Below are 21933 nucleotides of genomic sequence, written 5' to 3' on the forward strand. Positions count from 1 at the left end.
ATTAACTATTAAAAACTTCTTATGAGCAATAAAAGCTTTGGAATAAGATGATATTTGTGTAGTCTCTTCATCCAGTTGTTTGTGACCTTGTCAACAGGTTGGATGACCAATAAACATTAAGGTGGATTACACGATAGCATGAAGTCTTTACTGGGAGGGATTCAATAACGTTTGTTTCCTATGGTGTAGTCCACGTAAGTTTTGAGTCAGTTTCATTTTTGGAATCATGCCTTAAAATTAGCTGTTAAAATGGTTATTAGACTTAGGGGTGTACACCAAGTCAAGCTGGCCTTAACTTGACTCAGCTTGATCAGCAGACACATCTAGCTCGTGTTCGGCCCAACCTGATGATCGAGCCACTATATTTAGCCCGACTCAGCTTGGTCAGTGAATCGGACCAGTTCGAGCCAAGTTCGAGCTATACATCGAGGCTAGGGTCATTGGTCGAGCAGAAAGAAAGAAAGAGGCTAGGGCCGCTGGTCAAGCACGACGAGCAGAGAGAGAGAGAGAGAGAGAGAGAGAGAGAGGGCCCTTGGGTTGTTGGTTGAGCATGACGAGCAGAGAGAGAGAGAGAGAGAAAGACTGTAGGGTCGTTGGTTGGACGGGCATATTGTTTTGAAACGAAAGGAAAATGGTAAAGTAGAAATTTTTGGTTTTTGTTTTTTATTTTAATGTTATTTGATTGAGACAAGCCGAGTCAAACCGAGTTCAAACTATATATTAAACTGAGTCAAGTCGAGCTCGAGCCAGTTTGAACTCAGCTCAAATTCAGTTTCGAGCTCTAAAAACCAACTGACTCGGATTGAACTCAATTTCGAACCGGGCCAAATCAAGCTTTTTCGACCCGAGTCGAGAGAGTTGATCGAGCTAGCTTCGTTCGTGTACACCCCCAGTTAGACTGCTTAGATTTAAGGCGCGCATATGACCGTGAGCCCCTCATGAGTCCCACACACCTCTGTGGACCTGGGGATCCACCGAAGCCGACCCCCTCACACACCTCATCTTGACAGCAGCATGGCCCAAAGAAGGTTTCAATCGTAGGCGTCTACGTCCCCACAGTTACCTTTGGTGTGGACGGAGTGGATGTTGTCATGCACATCTCAGTGGCCCCACAATGCTTTTTGGTTTCAAGGGCTCTGAGATTGGCTGGCGTCCCATCATGCTATGCTGGGATTCATTATCCATTAATCGAACGATGATAATCGTTCATCTGATGCAATTTCCCATGTCAGAGCATCCTAGCTGTCCTACCACATGATTTCCATAGCCGAAGGTGGTCCGCATATACCACGGAGGTTTCGTGGAGCGGCCTACCAAAGGGTTGGTGAGGACCGATGTTATTTTCGTAATTTCGTGAGAGTCACAAGGCAGTTTCCTCTGCTTTCCCCATAAATATCTCGAAACTCCATCACAAGAATACACAAGCTTGGAAATGGCTGGCCTGAGAAGCACCCTTTTCTCTCCATCTCCATCAACGGCTGTTATTCAACTCGCCAAAAGGGGCCAACCCTCTTCACTTGGCCACTCATGGAGGAGAAATCTAACCGTCCATGCTCAAGCAAGCTCTCATACGTTGCATGGCCCATTGCACCCCAACTACAACTTACTCAACTCTCTCCCTCATGAACGCACGGTATTTCTCTAGCATTGCGCTGTCAGTTCTAATTTCCTTTCTTTCGCTACCGTCCATTCAGTCTCTTAAAACCAACAGATCCACGCTGTTCGTTTGGTGGGCCTCATCTGCCCCGGGTAAAACCTCATCATATTTATCAACCGTGATTATTGTTGAGTCATCAATGCTGGATAGCGGATACCCCAAATATCTGCCATACAACCACTACAGGTAGGGCTCGTATCATGATGATCCAAACCGTTCATATGATGGCCCTTATGGTGGACTACAGGAACCTCGAATGTCTCTACCGTCGGATGATCCTAACCATCTGACCGGTGTGGATGACTGATTATGATTGTCCATCTTCATCGGATGGTTCGGATCATTTTTAGGGTGGATATGATGGAAGCGGAAACTACGGTTCTCTCCTATTCTGGACTAATGCATGGGGGCCCACGTGATAGATGGCTCACCTATTCCACACGTGTGCATGAATAGGGGCTGGTGCGGGGTTAGCAAGCCTCTGCATGTGTTAAGTGAGTTTGAAGCCTTTGGACAAGTGGGACCCACTGCTTGATGATCCAGACTATTGATCTGATGAGTCCCGACTAACCAAACAATCATGACCGTTCAAGTGGTTATCAATGGACGATCGACATTCGATGGAATAAAACCGAAGATCGGATGGAACATGAGTTCCCTATCTGCATCATTTTGGAGGCATGATCTGCAGATGTTGGGGCCCATAAAATCAACGGTCAAGATAACTAATCTACTAGGCCCACTCATTCCTATTCAAGGCTAGAGGGTACTTGTATATCCTCTGACTTCATAAATTTCTCGTGGGCCCAGTCATGGTTTTTCAGATTTACTGTTACAGAAGTGTAGAGGCTTCCTAAGTACGTTTGGACGGTCAAGATCATCGGTCCATGTAACCAAGTGGGACCCAAGTTCTCTTTCTAATCTCTCTCTCATTGTTTTGTTTTTGTTACTTACATAGGCCCCAGCCTCCCACCCCGACAGCAACACCACACGGATTGAAGAATTGAAGGAAGAAGCCGCAAAGAAATTAAATAAAGAACCGTATGATCCAACGGCTACAATGAAATTGATCGATACGCTTCAACGGTTGGGAATTGCTTACCATTTCCAAGAGGAGATCAGTACAATTTTGGACCGTTTTTACAACAGCAAAGATGACCACGACCTCTTCCTCACATCTCTTGCCTTTAGACTGCTAAGACAACATTCATACAACGTGCCACCCAGTACGTGCGCTGTCTCGTTCTGTTTTGTGCACACGTGTTGCGAACAATCCATTATGAGCCCACTTGGCTGCACCTTTCAGTAATCTGGACCGTTCATTTGAAGAGTCCTAAGGTGGATGGGACACGCTACAGAAGTAAACTGATGGGCCAGTAATAACCGTCCGATTATACATTTTGAATGTGGACTGGTTGAGCATTTTTTCTCCACCGTCCATTCGAAAGGCGAGTGGGGACAGCTGCCTACTGTACCGTGGCCCATCCATGGCGGGGCGAAGTGCATTGTCTGGTTTGATCTCAGCTGTGAATAACCCTTATCAATTATCCCATCCATGCATTAACCAGATATGTTTGGACTGAGTCTGAGTTGACTCAGCAAGTTGATCAGACTCGTCCGAGTCTTAAAACTATGCATGCACCCCACAGGCTACACCTACTTTCTAATTGCCACAAATTGCAATATGTTGCCAAACAGGTGTATTCCAAAAATTCATGGACAAAGAAGGGAAATTCAAGGAGTCCTTGAGGAAAGACACTTGGGGGATGTTGAGTCTCTATGAAGCTTCCTACTTGGGTAGAAATGGTGAGGACATACTATCAGAAGCCATGGAATTCTCAAAGGGACACCTTAAAACATCAGTCCTAAGTTCAAAAGGACACCTCGTTAGAGAAATTAGGCATGGGTTGGAGCTTCCTAGACACATGAGGATGGTAAGGTTGGAAGCTAGGAGTTACATTGAGGAGTATAGCAAGGAAAATGAAAGGGACTCAGGCCTTCTAGAACTAGCAGCTTTGGATTTCAACATGGTCCAATCACTGCACCTAAGGGAGTTGGAAGAGATACTAAGGTAAGCCCATGTTTTTAATGATCGACGGCTCAATTCGACTCGGTTTGTTTTGCACATGATATCTGTTTGTTCAACAATGGCCTGTGTAAATCTGGTTTAGGTGGTGGAGGGAGCTGGGTCTTGTAGAGAAGCTGAGCTTTGCTCGAGATCGGCCATTAGAGTGCTACCTGTGGACAGTGGGGGTGTTCTGGGAACCCCACTTCTCGAAGTGCCGGATTGAACTGACCAAAGCCGTTGCTATCTTGCTAGTCGTTGACGACATGTACGACAGCTATGGATCGTTGGATGAACTAGTCCTCTTCACCAATGCAATTCAAAGGTTAGTTATTTGATTCATGATTAGCAACATCTATCATCAATAAACCTTTTTAGTCAAACAAGCAGGACCCATGGTTTAATAGTCTGGATCGCTCATCTGATGACCACGAACATTATATGGACGCATGTTTTGAACCGTCGTTTTTTTGGGATTTCTGTAGATGGGATCTTGGTGCTATGGAGCACCTTCCTGAGTACATGAAAATATGTTACATGGCCTTGTACAACACAACCAATGAGATAGGCTACAGAGTCCTCAAAGAACATGGTTGGAGTATCACACACCACCTACGAAGAACGGTACACACTCTTCCCATTTCTCCTTCTATCCATCTCTCTCTGTCTTTTCAAGTATCTAGAAATTCAGATAGCTTTGTTGTAGTTGTCATCATCGTTGTTGTTACTGTGGTTGTGGTTGTAGTGGTTAGATATAATTGATGCATTTCTAGTGGAAGCAAAATGGTGTAGTAAGGGATATGTGCCCACGCTAGAAGATTATCTAGAGAATGGAGTGACCACTGGTGGGACATACATGGCATTGGTCCATGCTTTCTTTCTCATTGGGCAAGATCTGACCGTTGAAAGTGTGGACTTCCTTGAGCCATATCCGAAGATCTTCTCTTGCTCAGGGCGGATCCTTCGACTCTGGGATGATCTAGGAACATCAAGGGTGAGTATGATCAGTTACCAATTTTTGGGGCAGTTTGGATACTCAATAGGTTTCTATTGCAAATCCAATTTAATAGAGTGAAACAAATGAAGGGGGATTAAAATGGTGTAACCCACCCACTCTTTGAGTATTTGTTCTATATTAAATTGGAGTTTTGCAATTTATTTCAATTGAACATCCAAACATGACCCATCGTTCGAATTAATCTTATGGCATCCTATATGTGGATCAAACACTAAGTGGCTCAATGAAATGTCCAGGACGAGCAAGAACGCGGCGATGTTGCTTCAAGCATGGAATGCTACATGAAAGAGAATGGTGTTTCTTCGGACGAGGAAGCCCGAAAACATGTTCGGAGATTCATTCATAACTTATGGAAGGAGCTCAACGGGGAATTGCTCGCTCAGACTCCAATTCCTTCAGCCATAACGGAAGCTTGCTTCAACCTCTCCAGAACTGCCCAAATCATTTATCAGCATGGAGATGATGATAGACTTTCTGGGGTTGAAGATCACATCCAGTCGTTGATCATGAAGCCCATTAAGCTCCATGATATCTTCATTGGGCCCTAATTAATCAGCCTTCATTGTCGAATGAGAATCTGACAAGTGGCATCATGACAACCTTGATTTTGGAAGGTTGGCTTTTGTTTTTTGAAATCAACGGACAGCTAAATTCAAAGTAGCATCTTAAAAATGTAGCACATCTTTTGTGTACTTAAATGCCTTTATACAGTGGATGATGGTTGTTTTGTGCTTAGTTTTCATGGGATGTTAGTTAACTTAGTTAATGGCCGGTTTGGATGATGCCCTTAAAACTATTCCAGTTTATGGGTTGGAAAACAGATATTTCCAACATCGGTATCGTGGTAGTGTGGCGCAGGGAGGGATGTGATGAGGTTGATCACCGTCTTCCTCCGAGAATAACTACTCTGAATCCACAGAGCTTCCTCTGTCTTCCTTGAATCCCATGAGGTCGATCACCCATCTTCCAACCCATGAGGTCAATCACCGTCTTCCTCAGAGAATAACTACTCCGAATCCATGGAATTTCTTCCGTCTTCCTCGTATCCACAAGAGATAAAAACATAAATAATTCCTAATAAATTCAAAATATATAATTTGATTGATGATAAAAAAAAAATCAAATTACAACTCAGCTCAAACGTAGGAAGGAGTTTTAGACTACTATAACTAAAACACCTTAAAAATGTGACTTTACTATAAATAATATAGAAAACCTCTGGACTGAATGATGCCAAAAAAGTGTCAAATTTGAGCCAACCACATTATTCTCCTAACTTTTCTGAAGGTTTCAATTCAAATTACCAAAAATTATACTCAAGTAAAACTGGCTATTTATAGTAAAAATGAAAATAAATGGAACTTTTGACCGACCATCTGTTTATAGTAAAAAGGAATAAATGGGACTTTTTGACCGTGGATATGATGGAATGGCCGCCGGGAGTTGGTTGGCTGAAGTAGGTTCTCCTACCCAAAATCATATACGGTGTGTCAAAAAACTCATCCCGGTTTGTGAGATACAACTGATTTAAGATTATGAAGGTTTGGATCATTTCTGCTTTGATTGAGCCATCTTTGGTCTTTCTTTGCCATGAAAATATCTTAGACTCGCTCTACATCATGGTGGCTATGGGCAGATTTAAGGCCCATGCAATGCATGGGGAGAAAATCCAACCAGTCCATCAGATGCGTTGCCCTGGCACATATTACTCCTACATCCTCAAAATCATGCTGGTCTACGAATCAGTTTGTCCATGCCACGGGCTGCAGTTTGGGAGGGAACGCCCACCCTTATTTCAACAGATTGCTCGGAATGTCGGTAAAGGCCCTTCTCTTTTGTAACTAGGCTTGACATTAAGACATGGGCCTGTCTCATATGGCTCATAATCAGGGTATATTCAGGCCCAAACCGTTGATATCCTCTCTGGAATCCATGTTTCTCAATGGGCCAGCCTCGATCAAACCATTATCAATAATTTGAATAACAATCAAGCCAGACCAGTTTGAAATCTTGACCACATCACAGGAGATAGTGGAGATGGAAATGCCCACCATTTTAACCTTTTCAGGCCCACCTATGTTTTAGATGGTACAGATAATTGTGTTTTGATGCATGGTAGCGGAACTCATTTTATGAACGGTTTGGATGGCACAAAACATCATTGTGGGCTCCCCACCGTTTCCTGTGGTGTGGGCTATCTAAGTCTTGTACCTGCCTGATCGTCCTAACTGAGCTGGACTAATGGACGGATTGGATGTCACACGGACATCGCAGTGGGCCGATCAGTGCATTTTGTTCAAGGGTTCACGTCCAATTGTAGCACCCTGCACTTGCTTCACACGTGCAGAGACGGCTATGCATGCCATCACACCCGTCCATTCAAGAGATCCCCACCGTAAAGATGCCGGGCCCCGAGAGATCGGGTGGATCCGATCTCCAACATGTGATTGCCGCCGCACGAGTGAGGCGAGTGCACTTATCATCCGGTGGGGCCCACTTCATATGGCCCAAGCCCATTTCATTTCTCGACGCGGATTGGCTGGTGACCTCTACATTACACAGCTAGCTGGCTGATGGAGAAGATCTGTGGGCCCCACCATGATATGTGTTTCATCTACGGCATCCATCCATTTTGACTGCAAATTTTAGGGCATGAAAGCAAAAAATGTGGTAGACCCAAAGTTCAAGTGGGCCACACCAAGGGATTGAATACCTACCGTTGAAAACATTTTAAGAGCCCACCACAATGTTTATTTGCCATCCAAATTGTTCATAAAGTTAGGTAACCCTGGATGAAGGGAAAACACAAATACCAGCTTGATTCATAACTCCCGTGGCCCCCAAGAAGTTTTTAGCGGTTGGCGTTCAATCTCCACCGTTTCCCGTGGTGTGGTCCACTCGAGCTTTGGATCTTACAGTTTTCACGAAGAGTACCATAAAATGAACTGGAAAAATGGATGGACGGCGTGGATTAAACATATAAATCATTGTGGGGCCCACAAAGCTTTTCCCCCTTCCAGCTGGGTGATGTCGGGGTCACCAGCCAATCCTCGTCCTTCATTTCTAGGGCAACCCAAAACCCCGTTCCCAATATGAAATCATCTTTTTTCTTTTCTCAGCCAGTCTCCCTCCATTTCCAAACCCTGTAAAAGGAAAAAATCCCAAACCATAGTCTCCTCCGCCCAAAACCCTAACCCTAATGGGGCGAGTCATCAGAGCCCAGCGTAAAGGGGCCGGGTCCGTTTTCAAATCCCACACCCACCACCGCAAGGGTCCGGCCCGATTCCGTTCCCTGGACTTCGGCGAGCGCAATGGCTACCTCAAGGGCGTCGTGACGGAGATCATCCACGACCCGGGCCGAGGCGCCCCACTCGCCCGAGTCACCTTCCGCCATCCGTTCCGATACAAGCACCAGAAGGAGCTGTTCGTCGCGGCGGAGGGGATGTATACGGGGCAGTTCGTGTATTGCGGGAAGAAGGCGAATCTGATGGTTGGGAACGTCCTCCCTATCAGATCGATTCCTGAGGGCGCGGTCGTCTGCAACGTCGAGCACCACGTCGGAGATCGAGGCGTCTTCGCCAGGGCCTCTGGTGATTACGCCATCGTCATCAGCCACAACCCTGATAATGGAACTTCAAGGTATTTTGATTTTTATTTCTTTTATAAAATTCATTTTTTAGTAAGAAAAGGTCCAGTTGTTAGATGGATAGAATGCTCTGTTCGAAGCAATTTTTGATCGTTGGCAAATCAATGGCGGAGTCTCAGGATGCTTGGTTTGGATCTTCACCTGCACACACACTTGCCACGTGTATGGTAAACAATTTATTATTATTATTATTATCAGACCCATGATCTGGACCCTCGATGTCAAAAACCCACATTCTTTTTATTGACTGGGTCATTTTCCTGGTGGGTCACATGGTAGATGGGTGATGTGACTGAAGATCCGGTCCAAATATCTCGATTGGCGATCTGATTGGTGGACTATCTTATATTTTGATCTTAACCGTTCATTCAAGTGCCAAGGTAGTGGTATGCTAGGTGGGTGGTTGAGAATCTCTTGTATATGGTGGCTCAAAGGTTAATAGGGGTTCCAGTGACACATGACACCTTTATGTGTAGGGCTTGCCTATTCAAATTTTTTATTTTTACGTGGCCCAAGCCGGCCCCATTGTTTGAATTATCTACGATATTATCGAAATATCTCCGATTTTATCGTTATCTCCAGCTTGGTGATACCGATAACACCTGTAGTATTAAAAATTTCAGGCATCAACAATGCATCGCTAAGTATCACCACCTTGTCGATATCGCCAATATTTTCAATTGTGTAAATTCCTTGCGCTGCTTGTATTGCCAATGTATCGATATCGCCAATGTATCGCCAATATTTTCGACTGTATAAATTTTAGGTGATGCTTGTATCACAAGTGTGTCGGCTTGCCAACATAGAGATATCATAGAAAGTCTGTTTATTTAAAAAAGTTCTATTTCAAATTTTTTTATGAGCACATTTTTGTATGTAGTTTTCAATTTGTTGTTGCTAATATAGATAATATCTAAATATTATCGTTATCGCAACACGCGCAATATTAAGACCACAATCTTTCGTTTCCTTTCCAGTTGTTGATGATTTCTTGGCAAAAATATTGTGAGTTGTCAATATTTTGCAATGTCTATGGATGTTTGGATGTTTAGATGGGATGGTTAGACTATTTCTTATGACGACACATGCTTTTAAGCCCCCATTAAATGGAAACTTATTGTGTATACATTCTTTTTGTAAATTTTTTGTTCATAAATATGCAAATATGTGTATTTTAGCATCTCTTGAAGTTTCACGGAAAATTCTACCGTTTCCCCCATGTTTTCCCGCATTTATGGTTATCAGCGATATTATCGGCAATATTGATATTATTTCCATATCCCCGGCCAGTGAAACTTGTAGTGATTCCTATACTTTGAACACTGGCCGGCCCTACTAACATCATGTTAAGGGGTTATGTGTAAAAAGATTTTAGTGATTAGATTATCTTATAGGTCATGTTAGTGGTCAGAAATGGACATCTGAAAAAGGTGTTGATAACTAGCATTAGCAAATGACTCTGATTTATAGGACATGGTCTATGTAGTGGTCTGGTTGATAAAATTTTCTGGTTGGTCACATGTCACGCATCTGCAATGCAGAGCAAGATTATCATCAAATCACATTGATTTTTTTAATGGTTTTGTCCATGTTATTGCCTGGATTTTTTTTATGCGAGAATATCCGGAAAAGTTGAAAATTGAAATGGAAGGTTTTCTAATATTTCAGAATGTTTGTTTGCTTGCTTTGTCTTCATCAAACCATACTTCATTTGTTGTTCTTTTACCGTCAGTGATAGATCAAGAGCTTTATTTTTATTTTATGTAGTAATTGTTTTTTTATCTGGTTCTATGCATAACTCGATTATGATGCAATTAGTTCTGATAATTTGATAGTAATCAGGAATTATATCATACTCTGCTGAAGTATGTTGCCTTATATGCATGCGACCATTAAGTGCCACAGGATTTTTTTTTACCTTAATCCAAATGTCCAAATGCCGTGCCGTTAGCCCTTTCTGAGCAGGAGAGCACCAAATCATCTTACCAATTTGCATTTGCTTGTTGAATTTTTTTATGTTAATTGCTTTTCCATTGAACCTTCATATGGTGGTCTTGAGAGGGTGTTTTAGGATGCCCTTTGTTGCATTTGGATGGCTTGGATGAGGTACATGTAAGCATGTGTTCAGTAGGCTATGCATTGGGATGATGACTGTGTGCTGCCAGAATATGATATGATTCTTCTATGAAAATATGCACCCAGTCATGCCTTGTTTTCCATGGCTGGAAATATTTAAGTACCACATTCTTACAAAATGTTGGGAACGCAGGCAATTGATATTTGATACAAATATCTAATGCACACACAGGCATAGCATGTAACTTGTTCTGGAGAATCAAGTTGCCTGCTTCCATGCTCTTCCTGCTTATCTGATAACCTCTCCATGAAAAATGTACCTCGGCCTATTTGCCTTTGGTTTTGTTTTAGGAAGTGTTTGGTTGCACCAAATATCATGAAATTTCACCAAATTAGACTGATTAATTGCAAAATATCAAGAAATTTCACGATATTTGGTGCAATCAAACACTCCCTTAATGACCATTTGTCATCTCTCAGAGTGAAAAATGCAAGTTAATTTGTTAGGAATTCATGCACGTATACATGTAGCCATATGTGCTGTGTATGTGCCAAAATAGCATGTTTGGGACATCTGATCATTGCATAAGTAACGCCAACTGTGTTGATGACCTGGCCTAGAAGTCAGGTCAGTCATTGCACTGAAAAACTTGAATGCTTTGCTTGTGTGCATCGCACATGACATATACAAGTATGAGTATATGTGTTATCTTCCAGGGCATGGTATGCCAAATCGGTTACGTATCAGCCGTATCGGCCGATACGTAACGGTAACGGTGCGAACCGTTACCCGTTTCGGGGCCGAAACGGCCGATTCGATTTTTTGTACCCGTATCGGCCGATACGAGACCGACACGGGCGTAACGGGCCGTTACGGGGCGTAACGGGCCGTTACGGGCCCGAAACGGTAACTTTTTTTTTTTTTTTTTTTTTTTTTTAAAGCTCTGTTTTTGCTGTTTTTTTGAAACCTCTTGCTTCCAAACTGTTTCTAACTCCTTCTACTACTAATTTCGACCAACCTTAGCTAGGTATTTGATAGAAAAACACATTATATTATAGATTTTTTTGAATCAAAGCTCGGTGGGCCATTTTTCAGAAATTCGTCAAAATTAGGTATTTATACTTTTTTTAATATATTTTGCTGTTTTAATCATGTCATATTATGTGTTAATCATAGTAGAACATGTTAATGTGCATTTTACAAATTTGGGGTGCCATTTAATAATTTTTTAATATTTTTTTCTATTTACGCATGAATTTTGGCCACTTTTTTTAAAATTCGAAAAATCAGTTTTTAATGGTTGTTTTGCTGTTTTAATCATGCCATTTGATGTATTAATCATAGTAGAACATGTTAATGTGCATTTTACAGATTTGGGGTGCCATTTTATATTTTTTTAATATTTTTTTCTATTTACGCATTTATTTTGGCCCTTTTTTTGAAAATTCGAAAAACCATTTTTAAATGATTCTTTTGCTGTTTTAATGATGTCATATGATGTGTTAATCATAGTAGAACATGTTAATGTGCATTTTACAGATTTGGGGTTCCATTTTATATATATTTTATATTTTTTTCTATTTACGCATTTATTTTGGCCCTTTTTTTGAAAATTCGAAAAATCATTTTTTAATGATTCTTTTGCTGTTTTAATGATGCCATATGATGTGTTAATCATAGTAGAACATGTTAATATGCATTTTACAGATTTGGGGTGCCATTTTATATTTTTTTATATTTTTTTCTATTTACGCATTTATTTCGGCCCTTTTTTTGAAAATTCGAAAAATCATTTTTTAATAATTCTTTTGCTGTTTTAATGATGCCATATGATGTGTTAATCATAGTAGAACATGTTAATGTGCATTTTACATATTTGGGGTGCCATTTTATATTTTTATTTTTATTTTTTTCTATTTACGCATTTATTTCGGCCCTTTTTTTGAAAATTCGAAAAATCATTTTTTAATGATTCTTTTGTTGTTTTAATGATGCCATATGATGTGTTAATCATAGTAGAACATGTTAATGTGCATTTTACATATTTGGGGTGCCATTTTATATTTTTTTTCTATTTACGCATGAATTTTGGCCCTCAAAAATAATTGCAAACACCTAAATGTAAGATATTTTCATATTACATTCATTCTAATATATCTATCATTGATAGTAGATAGTTAGAAAATTAAATATATGAATTTTGTAGTCAAATTCAGGTTATCTGGTTCATAAATTCATCAGACAGTCCGATACAACTTCTCACTAAAGAGTGGACCGTTACACCACCATAAACATGTTCCAATTTATAAATGAATGCATATTTGGAATGCTTAGAATATTCCGGATTTAATCCATATTTTTTCATATTTTTTTGGCAAAAAAAAAAAATTTGCGCCGTTACGGGCCGTTACGCCCCCGTATCACCGTTACGCCCCCGTATCCGTATCGGTTTTGGAGGTCACCGTTACGCCAACCGATACCGATACGGGACACCTTGTTCCAGGGTATGTGGCCCATGTATTGGATAAATGTGGTGTTGATATCTAGTTGTGTATCTTTTCAGGTTGGAAACAGCCTAGGGTACTGTGGGGGACCAGTATTGATCACTGCCATTTATATCACTTCGATATTGTTGTTGAACAAGTTGTGGCCGCTTTGAGTGCGTTAAGGAGCCCACTGGGTACCTGCTTGTGTAAATCTTTTCAAATGACTGGGAATGAATTGGATTCTCATTGGGCAGCAGTGAACGAATTATATTCTGGGATGATAGGGGGGAAGAAATGACTGCTGCGTTAGGAATAGAAGCAGCTCTAGTCTGGCCAGGGATGTTTTTGGTCTGTTTCTTTTCTACTGTATTCTTTTATTCTTCTTTTAATGAATTCTTTGCCTTTCAAAGAAAAAAAAAGTTGTCCCATTTTTCCATTTATGTTTGAATTCTGATTAACATTTGTTATCTCAATGGATTGTAATGATCCTTGGAGATCTATTTTGCTCCGTTGCCGTTCTTTTCCCATACCTCTATGGCTCTTTAATTTTTGATTTCAAGGGCCTGTTTGCAAGGGAAGTGAAAACTGGCTTCTTTCTCCAAAAATTTATCAGGAAGTACATGAAACAGTGTATAGGATTAACATTAGGGGTTCAATGCCATCCAGGAAGTATGTGTTTCATCTGATCTTTCATTTGATGAACCTGGATTTGTTCAAGCTGATTTCTTTACCATCACAGGATCAAGCTTCCCTCTGGAGCGAAGAAGATCGTGCCAAGTGGGTGCCGTGCGATGGTTGGCCAGGTCGCAGGTGGCGGCCGTACAGAGAAGCCTCTTCTCAAGGCAGGAAATGCTTATCATAAGTACCGGGTGAAGCGGAATTGCTGGCCCAAGGTTCGTGGTGTTGCCATGAACCCTGTTGAGCATCCCCATGGTGGTGGTAACCACCAGCACATCGGGCATGCCAGCACTGTCCGTCGCGATGCTCCGCCTGGCCAGAAGGTTGGTCTTATCGCAGCCAGAAGGACCGGTCGTCTACGAGGCCAAGCTGCTGCAACGGCTGCCAAAGCAGAGAAGGGGGCTTAGTGAGTTCACATACTCTTCCCAAATTTTGACTATGTCATTTGTGTTTGGTTTGGAGACATCCGTTTCTTTTTCTTTTTTCCATTTCAAGTACTGAAGGAAGTTTTGTTTTGAGGTTAGGAGTAAGGTCTGGTCATCACGTTTGTGTGAACTCATGACTGTTTTCTTTCTCATGCGGATTATTATTGATATTTTTCAGTCTTTAAGTTAATGATTTATTGGAAAAAAAAGGAGGTTATGATGAAACTAAGTAGGAACCCTTCTTTCAGCATGATGGTACAAGTTCTTGTGGCCCACATGGTTCAATGTGGACCATTGGATAGGAGGATTGATTGTGAGTTATGTGATCCCAGAATAGCCGAACCCATGGATTAAGAACTGGTTTTGGTAATCGGTATCAGTCAACACTGCAACTGATGTGTGTCAGCGGTGTTATGGATGAAAAACAAGCACTTACAAATTACTTGAAAGAGGCTGGATCCAATACAAATGTTTCTAGCTAAATGTACAAATCAACATTTGGGGTTGCTGTGATGTTTTAATATCATCGAATCTGGCCGTCCATGTGCAGCCAATCATAATCTACTAGTCTCCTAAAGCTCAGGAAATTCAGGTGGGCCACATTGGGCTGGCTGGGCCGTGCAAGATCAATATTTTCAGTAGGCCTGGCCGGACCAGTTCAAAATCTGGCAGTGGACCAGCCGCAGGCCTGGCCATTGCCTGGCTGGGGCCACATCATTAGAAATCATTCCTAAAGTCTCTAAAATAATTTGTACTGTGGCCCATTTGGGTGTTGGAATGGCTAGTTTTTTTGGTTTTGGTCGTCCAATCATCCTGGTAGGATGCGGTTAGGGGTGTCAATGGGCCCAGTTCGGGCTGGGCTTAGCTCTTTCGTATTGTCCAACCCAAGTCCAAGAGTTTTATGGGTCAAAATAGACAGCCTTTGTCTAGCCTGACATAGAGAGATTTGGGTCTTGGGTTTTGAAGGTGGTTACGGGGAGGGAGGGAGGTGACCATTTGATGGAAGGTTGGGATACTTCTTTTACCATTGCACTTTTGCGGTATCTCGTGCTTTTCATCTATTCTCTAGTAATCTTTTGAGCTTCCGGATATCCTTGCCCGCAGAAACTCCCACCCCAAAAAAACTACTCCATGACATTCTTTAGGACAACTTCCGACTATCCTTCCCCGCGGAAACTCCCACCTCAAAAAAACTACTTTATGACATTCCTTCGAACATTTTGACTACTCTCTTTAGTTGAAACTCCCACCTCTAAAAATGGTTTTTTTTTTTTTTCCTTTGAAATAGATAAAAGGAAAGAAAATATATATCAAAATTTTACTTTTAAAAAATGGGTTATTCTTTTAACAAAGATTTCACTTAGTTGTGTTTGTTTGTGAGTAAACTAATGTATTGAGAGGAGATACAAAAGACTCAACTTTTAGAAGATGAGTTCAAGAGCTGTAATTTGGGCCTACTATTGAAAAGTCAAATGATGTCAAGATGAGATGATTCTAGAATCATTTTAAACTTTATCGAATTATGTTTGCAACTAGCACAAAGGCATGCTAGTGCTGAAAACAAGAGTGAACACGATGGAACACCATCATGGACTTGGGACCAACTTTTGACTAGCCAAACAAGTCCAGATGAGATGGTTTTAAAACTATTTGGAAGTTAATCGAATTATCTTTTCAAAAATCATAAGATCACAACAATAGTAACAAGGGAGTTTTGATCGTTTTCATGGGATCATGTGATGCTGGAAATGAGAACGAATGTGACCAAATACTATCGTGGACTTTGGGCTCACTTTTGAATGGTCAACTGTGTTTAAATGAGATGGTTCCAAAGTCATTGAAAAGTTCTTCGAATTATCTTTCAAACGAGTACAAGATCACCTGATTTGACCTATTACAAGGGAGTTAGATCGTTTTCATGGGATAGTACGATGTTGGAAACATGAGTTAAAATGACCAAACGCCATCATGATTTTGGGCTAACTTTTAAATATATTTAAAATGAGATGATTCTAAATCTATTTAAAATTTTATCAAAATATATTTTCAATAAGCATAAGATGACCTTGATCCGACTTGTAACGAGGGAGTAATGGCAATTTTCGTGGAATCACGTGATGTTGGAAACGAAAGTGAACACGACTTAATGCCATCGTAGACTTTGGGCCCACTTTTAGAAAGTCAAATAATGTCCAAATGAGATGATTCCAAATTCATTTGAAAATTTATTGAATTATCTTTCTAATGAGTACATGATTATTTTGATTCGACTTGTAACGAGGGAGATATGACCGTCATTATGGGATTGCGCGATGCTGGAAATGAAAGCGAACGTGAGCAAACCCCATCTTGGAATTTTGGCCCACTTTTGAATATTCAAATAATATACAAATGAGATGATTCTAAAGTTATTTAAAAGTTCAACAAATTATTTTTCCAATGATCATAAGGTTATCCCCATCTGACCTATAATGAGAGGATTTTGACTGTTTTCTTAGGGTGGTGCAATGTTGGAAAAGAGAGGGAACATGAGCAAACACTATTATTAGACTTTGGGCTCAACTTTGAACACTCAATCAGTGTTAAAGGAAATGATTTTAAAGCCATTTGAAATCTCATCAAATTATCTTTTTAATATATATAAGATAATTACGATATGAAACAAGAGATTTATGACCATTCTGGAACTAATAGGAAATGTGAGTACTTTCCGTTCAAATTTGTGTTCGCTATTGTTTTCAGCTTTGCGCGATGCCACAAAAATAGTCATAACTCTATTGTTATAAGTCGGATCAAGGTGATCTTATACTCATTTGAAAGATAATTCGATGAACTTTCAAGTGACCTTAGAATCATCTCATTTGAATAACGTTTGACAATTCAAAGGTGGGCCCAAAGTCTATAATAATGTTCGGTCGCGTTCGCTATATACTTTCTAACATCGCGGGATCTCGCAAAATAGTCATAACTACCTTGTTATAGGTTAGATTGGGGTGATCTTACGGTCTTTGAAAAGAAATTATATGAACTTTCAAATGGCTTAGGATTTATCACATTTGTACACCGTTTGACTATTAAAAATAGTGCCTAAAGTATGTAATGACATTCAGTTGTGTTTACTATCATTTCCAACATCAGACGATCTCACAAAAATAATCATAACTCGCTTGTTAGAGGTTGGATTGGAGTAATCTTATACTCATTGCAAAGATAATTCGATTAACTTTCAAACGACTTAAGAATTATCTCATTTGAACACTATTTGGTTGTTCAAAAGTGGGCTCAAAGTCTAAAATGGTGTTTGGTCACATTTCCATTCATTTTTATCTTCACATGATTCTATGAAAATGATTATAACTTTCTCATTATAGGTCGAATCAAAATGATCTTGTACGCATTGGGAAGATAATTCAGTTAACTTTCAAATAACTTTAGAATAATCTCATTTGGAGATTGTTGGACTGTTCAAAAGTGATCCAAAAGTCGACGATGGTTTTCGATCATGTTCGCTCTTGTTTAAAGTACCATGCAATCATGGGAAAACAGTCATAACTCTCTTATTATAGGTCGAAACTGAATGATATTGTACTCGTTGGAAAGATAATTTGATGAATTTTCAAATGTTTTTGGAATAATCTCATTTAGAAATTATTCGACTGTTAAAAAATGAGTCCCTCATTATAGATCGAATCCGAATGATCTTGTGTTCGTTGGAAAGATAATTTGATGAATTTTCATTTTTTTTAAGAATCATCTTATTTAGAAACTATTCGACCATTAAAAAATGAGTCCAAATTTCATGATAGTATTCAATTGTGTTCGATCTCGTTCTAGCATCATGTGATCTTACAAAAAGGATCATAACTCCCTGGTTATAGGTCAGATTAGGATAATCTTATACTCGTAGGAAAGATAATTTGATGGACTATTAAATAGCTTCAGAATCATCTCATTTAAACACCATTTGATCATTCAAAAGTAGGTCCAAAATTCATGATGATGTTCGGTCACGTTCACTCTTATTTTTAGCGTAACATGATCTTACAAAAGTGGTCAGAACTCTATTAGATATTCGATTAGAATGATCTTATGCTTTTTAGAAAGATAATTCGATAAAATTCTAATGACTTTAGAATCATCTCATTTGGACACCTGATTATTAAAAGTTGGGCAAAAGTTTACAATGACGTTTGATTGTGTTTGTTCTCGTTTCTAGCATCGGGCGAGACCAAGAAAACGGTAATAACTCCTTTATTATAGGTCTGATCCGGTGATCTTGGATTTGTTTAAAAGATAATTTAATGAACTTTCAAATGACTTTTAAATCATCTCATTTGGATACTGTTTGACAGTTCAAAAGTGGGCCCAAAGTCTGTGATAATGTTTAATCATATTTACTCTTATTTTCAACATTGTACAATCTCACAAAAAACGGTCATTAACACCCTCATTATAGGTCGTATCGAAGAGATCTTGTGCTCATTGGGAAGATAATTCAATGAGCTTTTTAATGAATTTTAAATCATCTCATGTTCTCATTGGGAACATAATTCAATGAGCTTTTTAATGAATTTTAAATCATCTCATTTGGACACTGCTTGACCATTTTAAAGTGGTCCCAAAGTCCATGATGACATTTAGTCTCGTTCGTTCTCATTTTTAGTATCATTGAGTCCCACGAAAACAATTAGAACTCCATCGTTATAGGTCAGATCGACACGATCTTGTACTTGTTGGAAATAAATTTTTTTAAACTTTTGAATAATCTCATTTGAACACTGCTTGCCTTTTCAAAAGTAGATCCAAAGTTTTGCTCGCGTCTGCTCTTGTGTCAAAGAGCGTGCAATCCTACAAAAATAGTTATAACTCTTTCGTTACAGATTAGATCGAAGGGATCTTGGGGTCATTGAAAAGATATTTTGATAAACTTTCAAATGAAATTGGAATAATCTCATTTAAATATTGTTTAACATTTTAAAAGTGACCCCCAAAGTCAGCTCTTGACAAAAGCCCAATATATACTTAATCTTTTGAAGAAAGAATAAGAATCCATTATTTTAAAAATGGAGTTTTTGATCTCTCCTCCTTATATCAATTTCTTTCCGAGCAGACTCATCTGACGATAATATTTGCATAAAGAAGAATAACCCTTATTTTAAAAGTAGAGTTTTTAATATCTTTTTTGTTTCCTTTTATCCATTTCATCTCATTTTCTTTCTAAGCGAAGCTCATTTCAACAGGAGTAGTATGAAGAAGAATGATTCATTTTATGAGTTGCGAGTTTTTTATGCATAAAGTCGTTGGAATGCATGAAAGATTGTTGGAGAGTAATCAAAAAAGCTAGAAAGATCATTCAAGTGCAGTTGTAGAAGAAGAGTTAGTTGGAAAATTCTAATAAATGAAGGTACTCCTCAATTTGTAAAAGGTGTTTTAGGTGTAAAAAATAATGATTTAAAAATTGGTGCTATTTTTGGAACTCCCACAAAACCTTACATGTATTTATATAAATTCCAATACCTTTTAAGATGGGCCCACATGATTAATGCCCAAACAAAGTAACATAGATGTGGAAGCCGATTATGTGGTGTGCCACACACCACTAACCTCGTGGTGTGTTGACATCAACAAGTACTATGGGCCCACCATATGTATGTGTTATATGCACAATGTCCAATCATTTTGCGAGATCATTTTATCTCACGAGCCTAAAAATGAGGCATATCCAAAACTCATGTCGAGCACACCAAAGTGAGGGTTGAACGCTTATCATTAAAAACTTTTGAGGGTAAAATGTTTTAAATCAAGCTAATATTTGTATTTTCCTTTCATCCATGTCCGTGTGACCTTATGAGCAGGCTGGATGACAGTAAATATCTTGGTGGGCTTAGGAAGGTTTCAACGGTGGACAGTATTATCCCCACTACTCTGTGGTGTGGTCCACTTGAGCATTGGATATGACTCATTTTTGGGTCCATGCCCTAAAATGATCTTACAAAATGGGTGGATGGTGTGGATATAACACATAAATCATGGTGGGTCCCTTAGAACTTGGTGATGTCAACACACCACTGAGGTTGGTGGTGTGTGGCACACCACACAATCTGCTTTACATAGACATGGATGCGGATTAGGTACTACCCCGCCTGTCCTAAGCTCGGCACAAGTAGGAGCATTGAGGGGCCGCTGTGATGTATGACTTTCATCCGCATTGTCCATCCATTTATATCATTTAAGGTATAAGATCCATGTCTCTAGCAGTTGACACTAATGGGATTAAACGCCAACCAATAAAAACATTTTGGGAGCTACAAAAGTTTTTGATCAAGATTTTATGTGTTTTGCTTTCCCTTCATCCAGGTCCATGTGACCTTATAAACAGCTTGGATGACAAATAAACATCACGGTTGGCCCTAAGAATATTTCAATGGAGCTTATCAATATTACAACTACTGCTTCCCATGGTGAGGTCTACTATAGTCTTGGATCTGCCTAATTTTTGGTCTTATGACCTAAAATGATATGTGAAAATGGATAAAAACCCATACATCATGGTGGCCCCTTAAAGCCCCTTTCCATGTCAAGCTCTGGACAATAGGGGTACTACTGGGGGTGCACATGGAACCGATAGAATTGGTAAACCAGACTTGGAATCGACCAAACAGTCCCGTTTGGTTTTGTTATGAGGTGCACCGGTTTCGGTTCTGATTCTGAAAATTAAAGAATTGATTAGTTAAGTTTGGTTCTTAGTTTAGGGTTTTGTAGGACTGAACTGAACCGTAGAACCGAACTTGAAACTGGACCGTGAACTGGATGGGGAACCGAACTTGCAACCGAACCTAGAACCGTGACCATCTAATTAATAAATATTTAAAAAACTTAAATATAATGTTTTTCCCACAATTTCTTGAAAACGAGGATTTCCAAGAAATAATGTTCTTACCACAGATCCAAACAAGCCTGAAGGAAATATAGCTGTTTGCAACTTACTCATACAGTGTAGGAGGGAGTCTAAGGGGAGATGAGAAGTTGTAGAGGTTTTAGTTTAAGGAGACTGAAGGCGAAACCCTCACTCACTTCCACTGGGCCATCAAAAGGTGTGGACCAATCAAAGCCATGCAACAAGCGTGCCAAAGCAAGTTCCATTACTTGTACGGCCAAGATGCTTCCAACACACGACCTTCGCCCGGAACCGAAAGGGATGAGCTGGAAATCGTGGCCCCACACATCCACTTCCATGTGTCGTTCTAGGAACCTCTCTGGATGGAACTCCAGAGGATCTGACCACACACGTGGGTCCCTATGTATCTTCCACACGTTCACCAGGAGGTGGGTCCCAGGTCGGACGTGGAACCCTCCCACTGTACAATCTTCGGTCGCCTCGTGGGGCACTAGAAGTGGGCCCACCGGGTACAAGCGCAGTGTTTCTTTGACATTGGCTTTCAGGTAAGGTAATTTTCTGATGTCTGATGGACGAACCACCCTCTTGTGGCCCACTTGCTTGTCCAACTCAGCTTGGGCTTTCTTCAACACATGGCGGTTGTTCACTAGCAAAGAGAGTGCCCACGTCAGCTCGATTGATGTCGTTTCGGTCCCTGCGATGACCAAGATCTGGACCACAAATTCAATTCTAGTTATTATTGTTCATAACAAGCTCCATTGAAATAAGAATATATATATATATATATATATATATATATATATATATATATATATATATATATATATATATATATATATATATGCCCCACCGATGATGTGTGTCGAACATCAACTCTATTAGTCAGATGCATTATTCCATGGTGGGATACAGGCTTAAAAATCAAGTCAATACATGACTTGGGTGGGCCACACCACATAAAACAGTTGAGAGGAGTTACTCTC

At 40.0% G+C, this 21933-nt stretch overlaps 3 protein-coding genes across 3 annotated transcripts; 2 read left to right on the top strand and 1 right to left on the bottom strand.

Moving 5' to 3' along the window:
* Positions 1–1407: 1407 nt before the first annotated feature.
* LOC131237645 (probable terpene synthase 11) lies at positions 1408–5432 on the top strand. The gene is made up of 7 exons (XM_058235537.1): positions 1408–1633; positions 2616–2883; positions 3356–3728; positions 3829–4047; positions 4208–4346; positions 4468–4716; positions 4977–5432. The coding sequence occupies exons 1-7, from the start codon at positions 1433–1435 to the stop codon at positions 5286–5288; spliced, it is 1761 nt and encodes a 586-aa protein (XP_058091520.1). The 5' UTR covers positions 1408–1432; the 3' UTR covers positions 5289–5432.
* A 2395-nt stretch (positions 5433–7827) lies between these two features.
* LOC131237651 (large ribosomal subunit protein uL2) lies at positions 7828–14222 on the top strand. The gene is made up of 2 exons (XM_058235543.1): positions 7828–8379; positions 13689–14222. The coding sequence occupies exons 1-2, from the start codon at positions 7940–7942 to the stop codon at positions 14032–14034; spliced, it is 786 nt and encodes a 261-aa protein (XP_058091526.1). The 5' UTR covers positions 7828–7939; the 3' UTR covers positions 14035–14222.
* A 6808-nt stretch (positions 14223–21030) lies between these two features.
* Positions 21031–21690, bottom strand: LOC131224993 (xanthotoxin 5-hydroxylase CYP82C4-like; the record flags this gene model as incomplete). The annotated part of the gene is made up of 1 exon (XM_058220444.1): positions 21031–21690. A coding segment is annotated over one exon (630 nt), but the record flags the coding sequence as incomplete, so codon positions are not given.
* Positions 21691–21933: the final 243 nt, after the last annotated feature.

The sequence above is a fragment of the Magnolia sinica genome, chromosome 1, assembly GCF_029962835.1.
Source record: "Magnolia sinica isolate HGM2019 chromosome 1, MsV1, whole genome shotgun sequence".
NCBI classification, from domain to species: domain Eukaryota; kingdom Viridiplantae; phylum Streptophyta; class Magnoliopsida; order Magnoliales; family Magnoliaceae; genus Magnolia; species Magnolia sinica.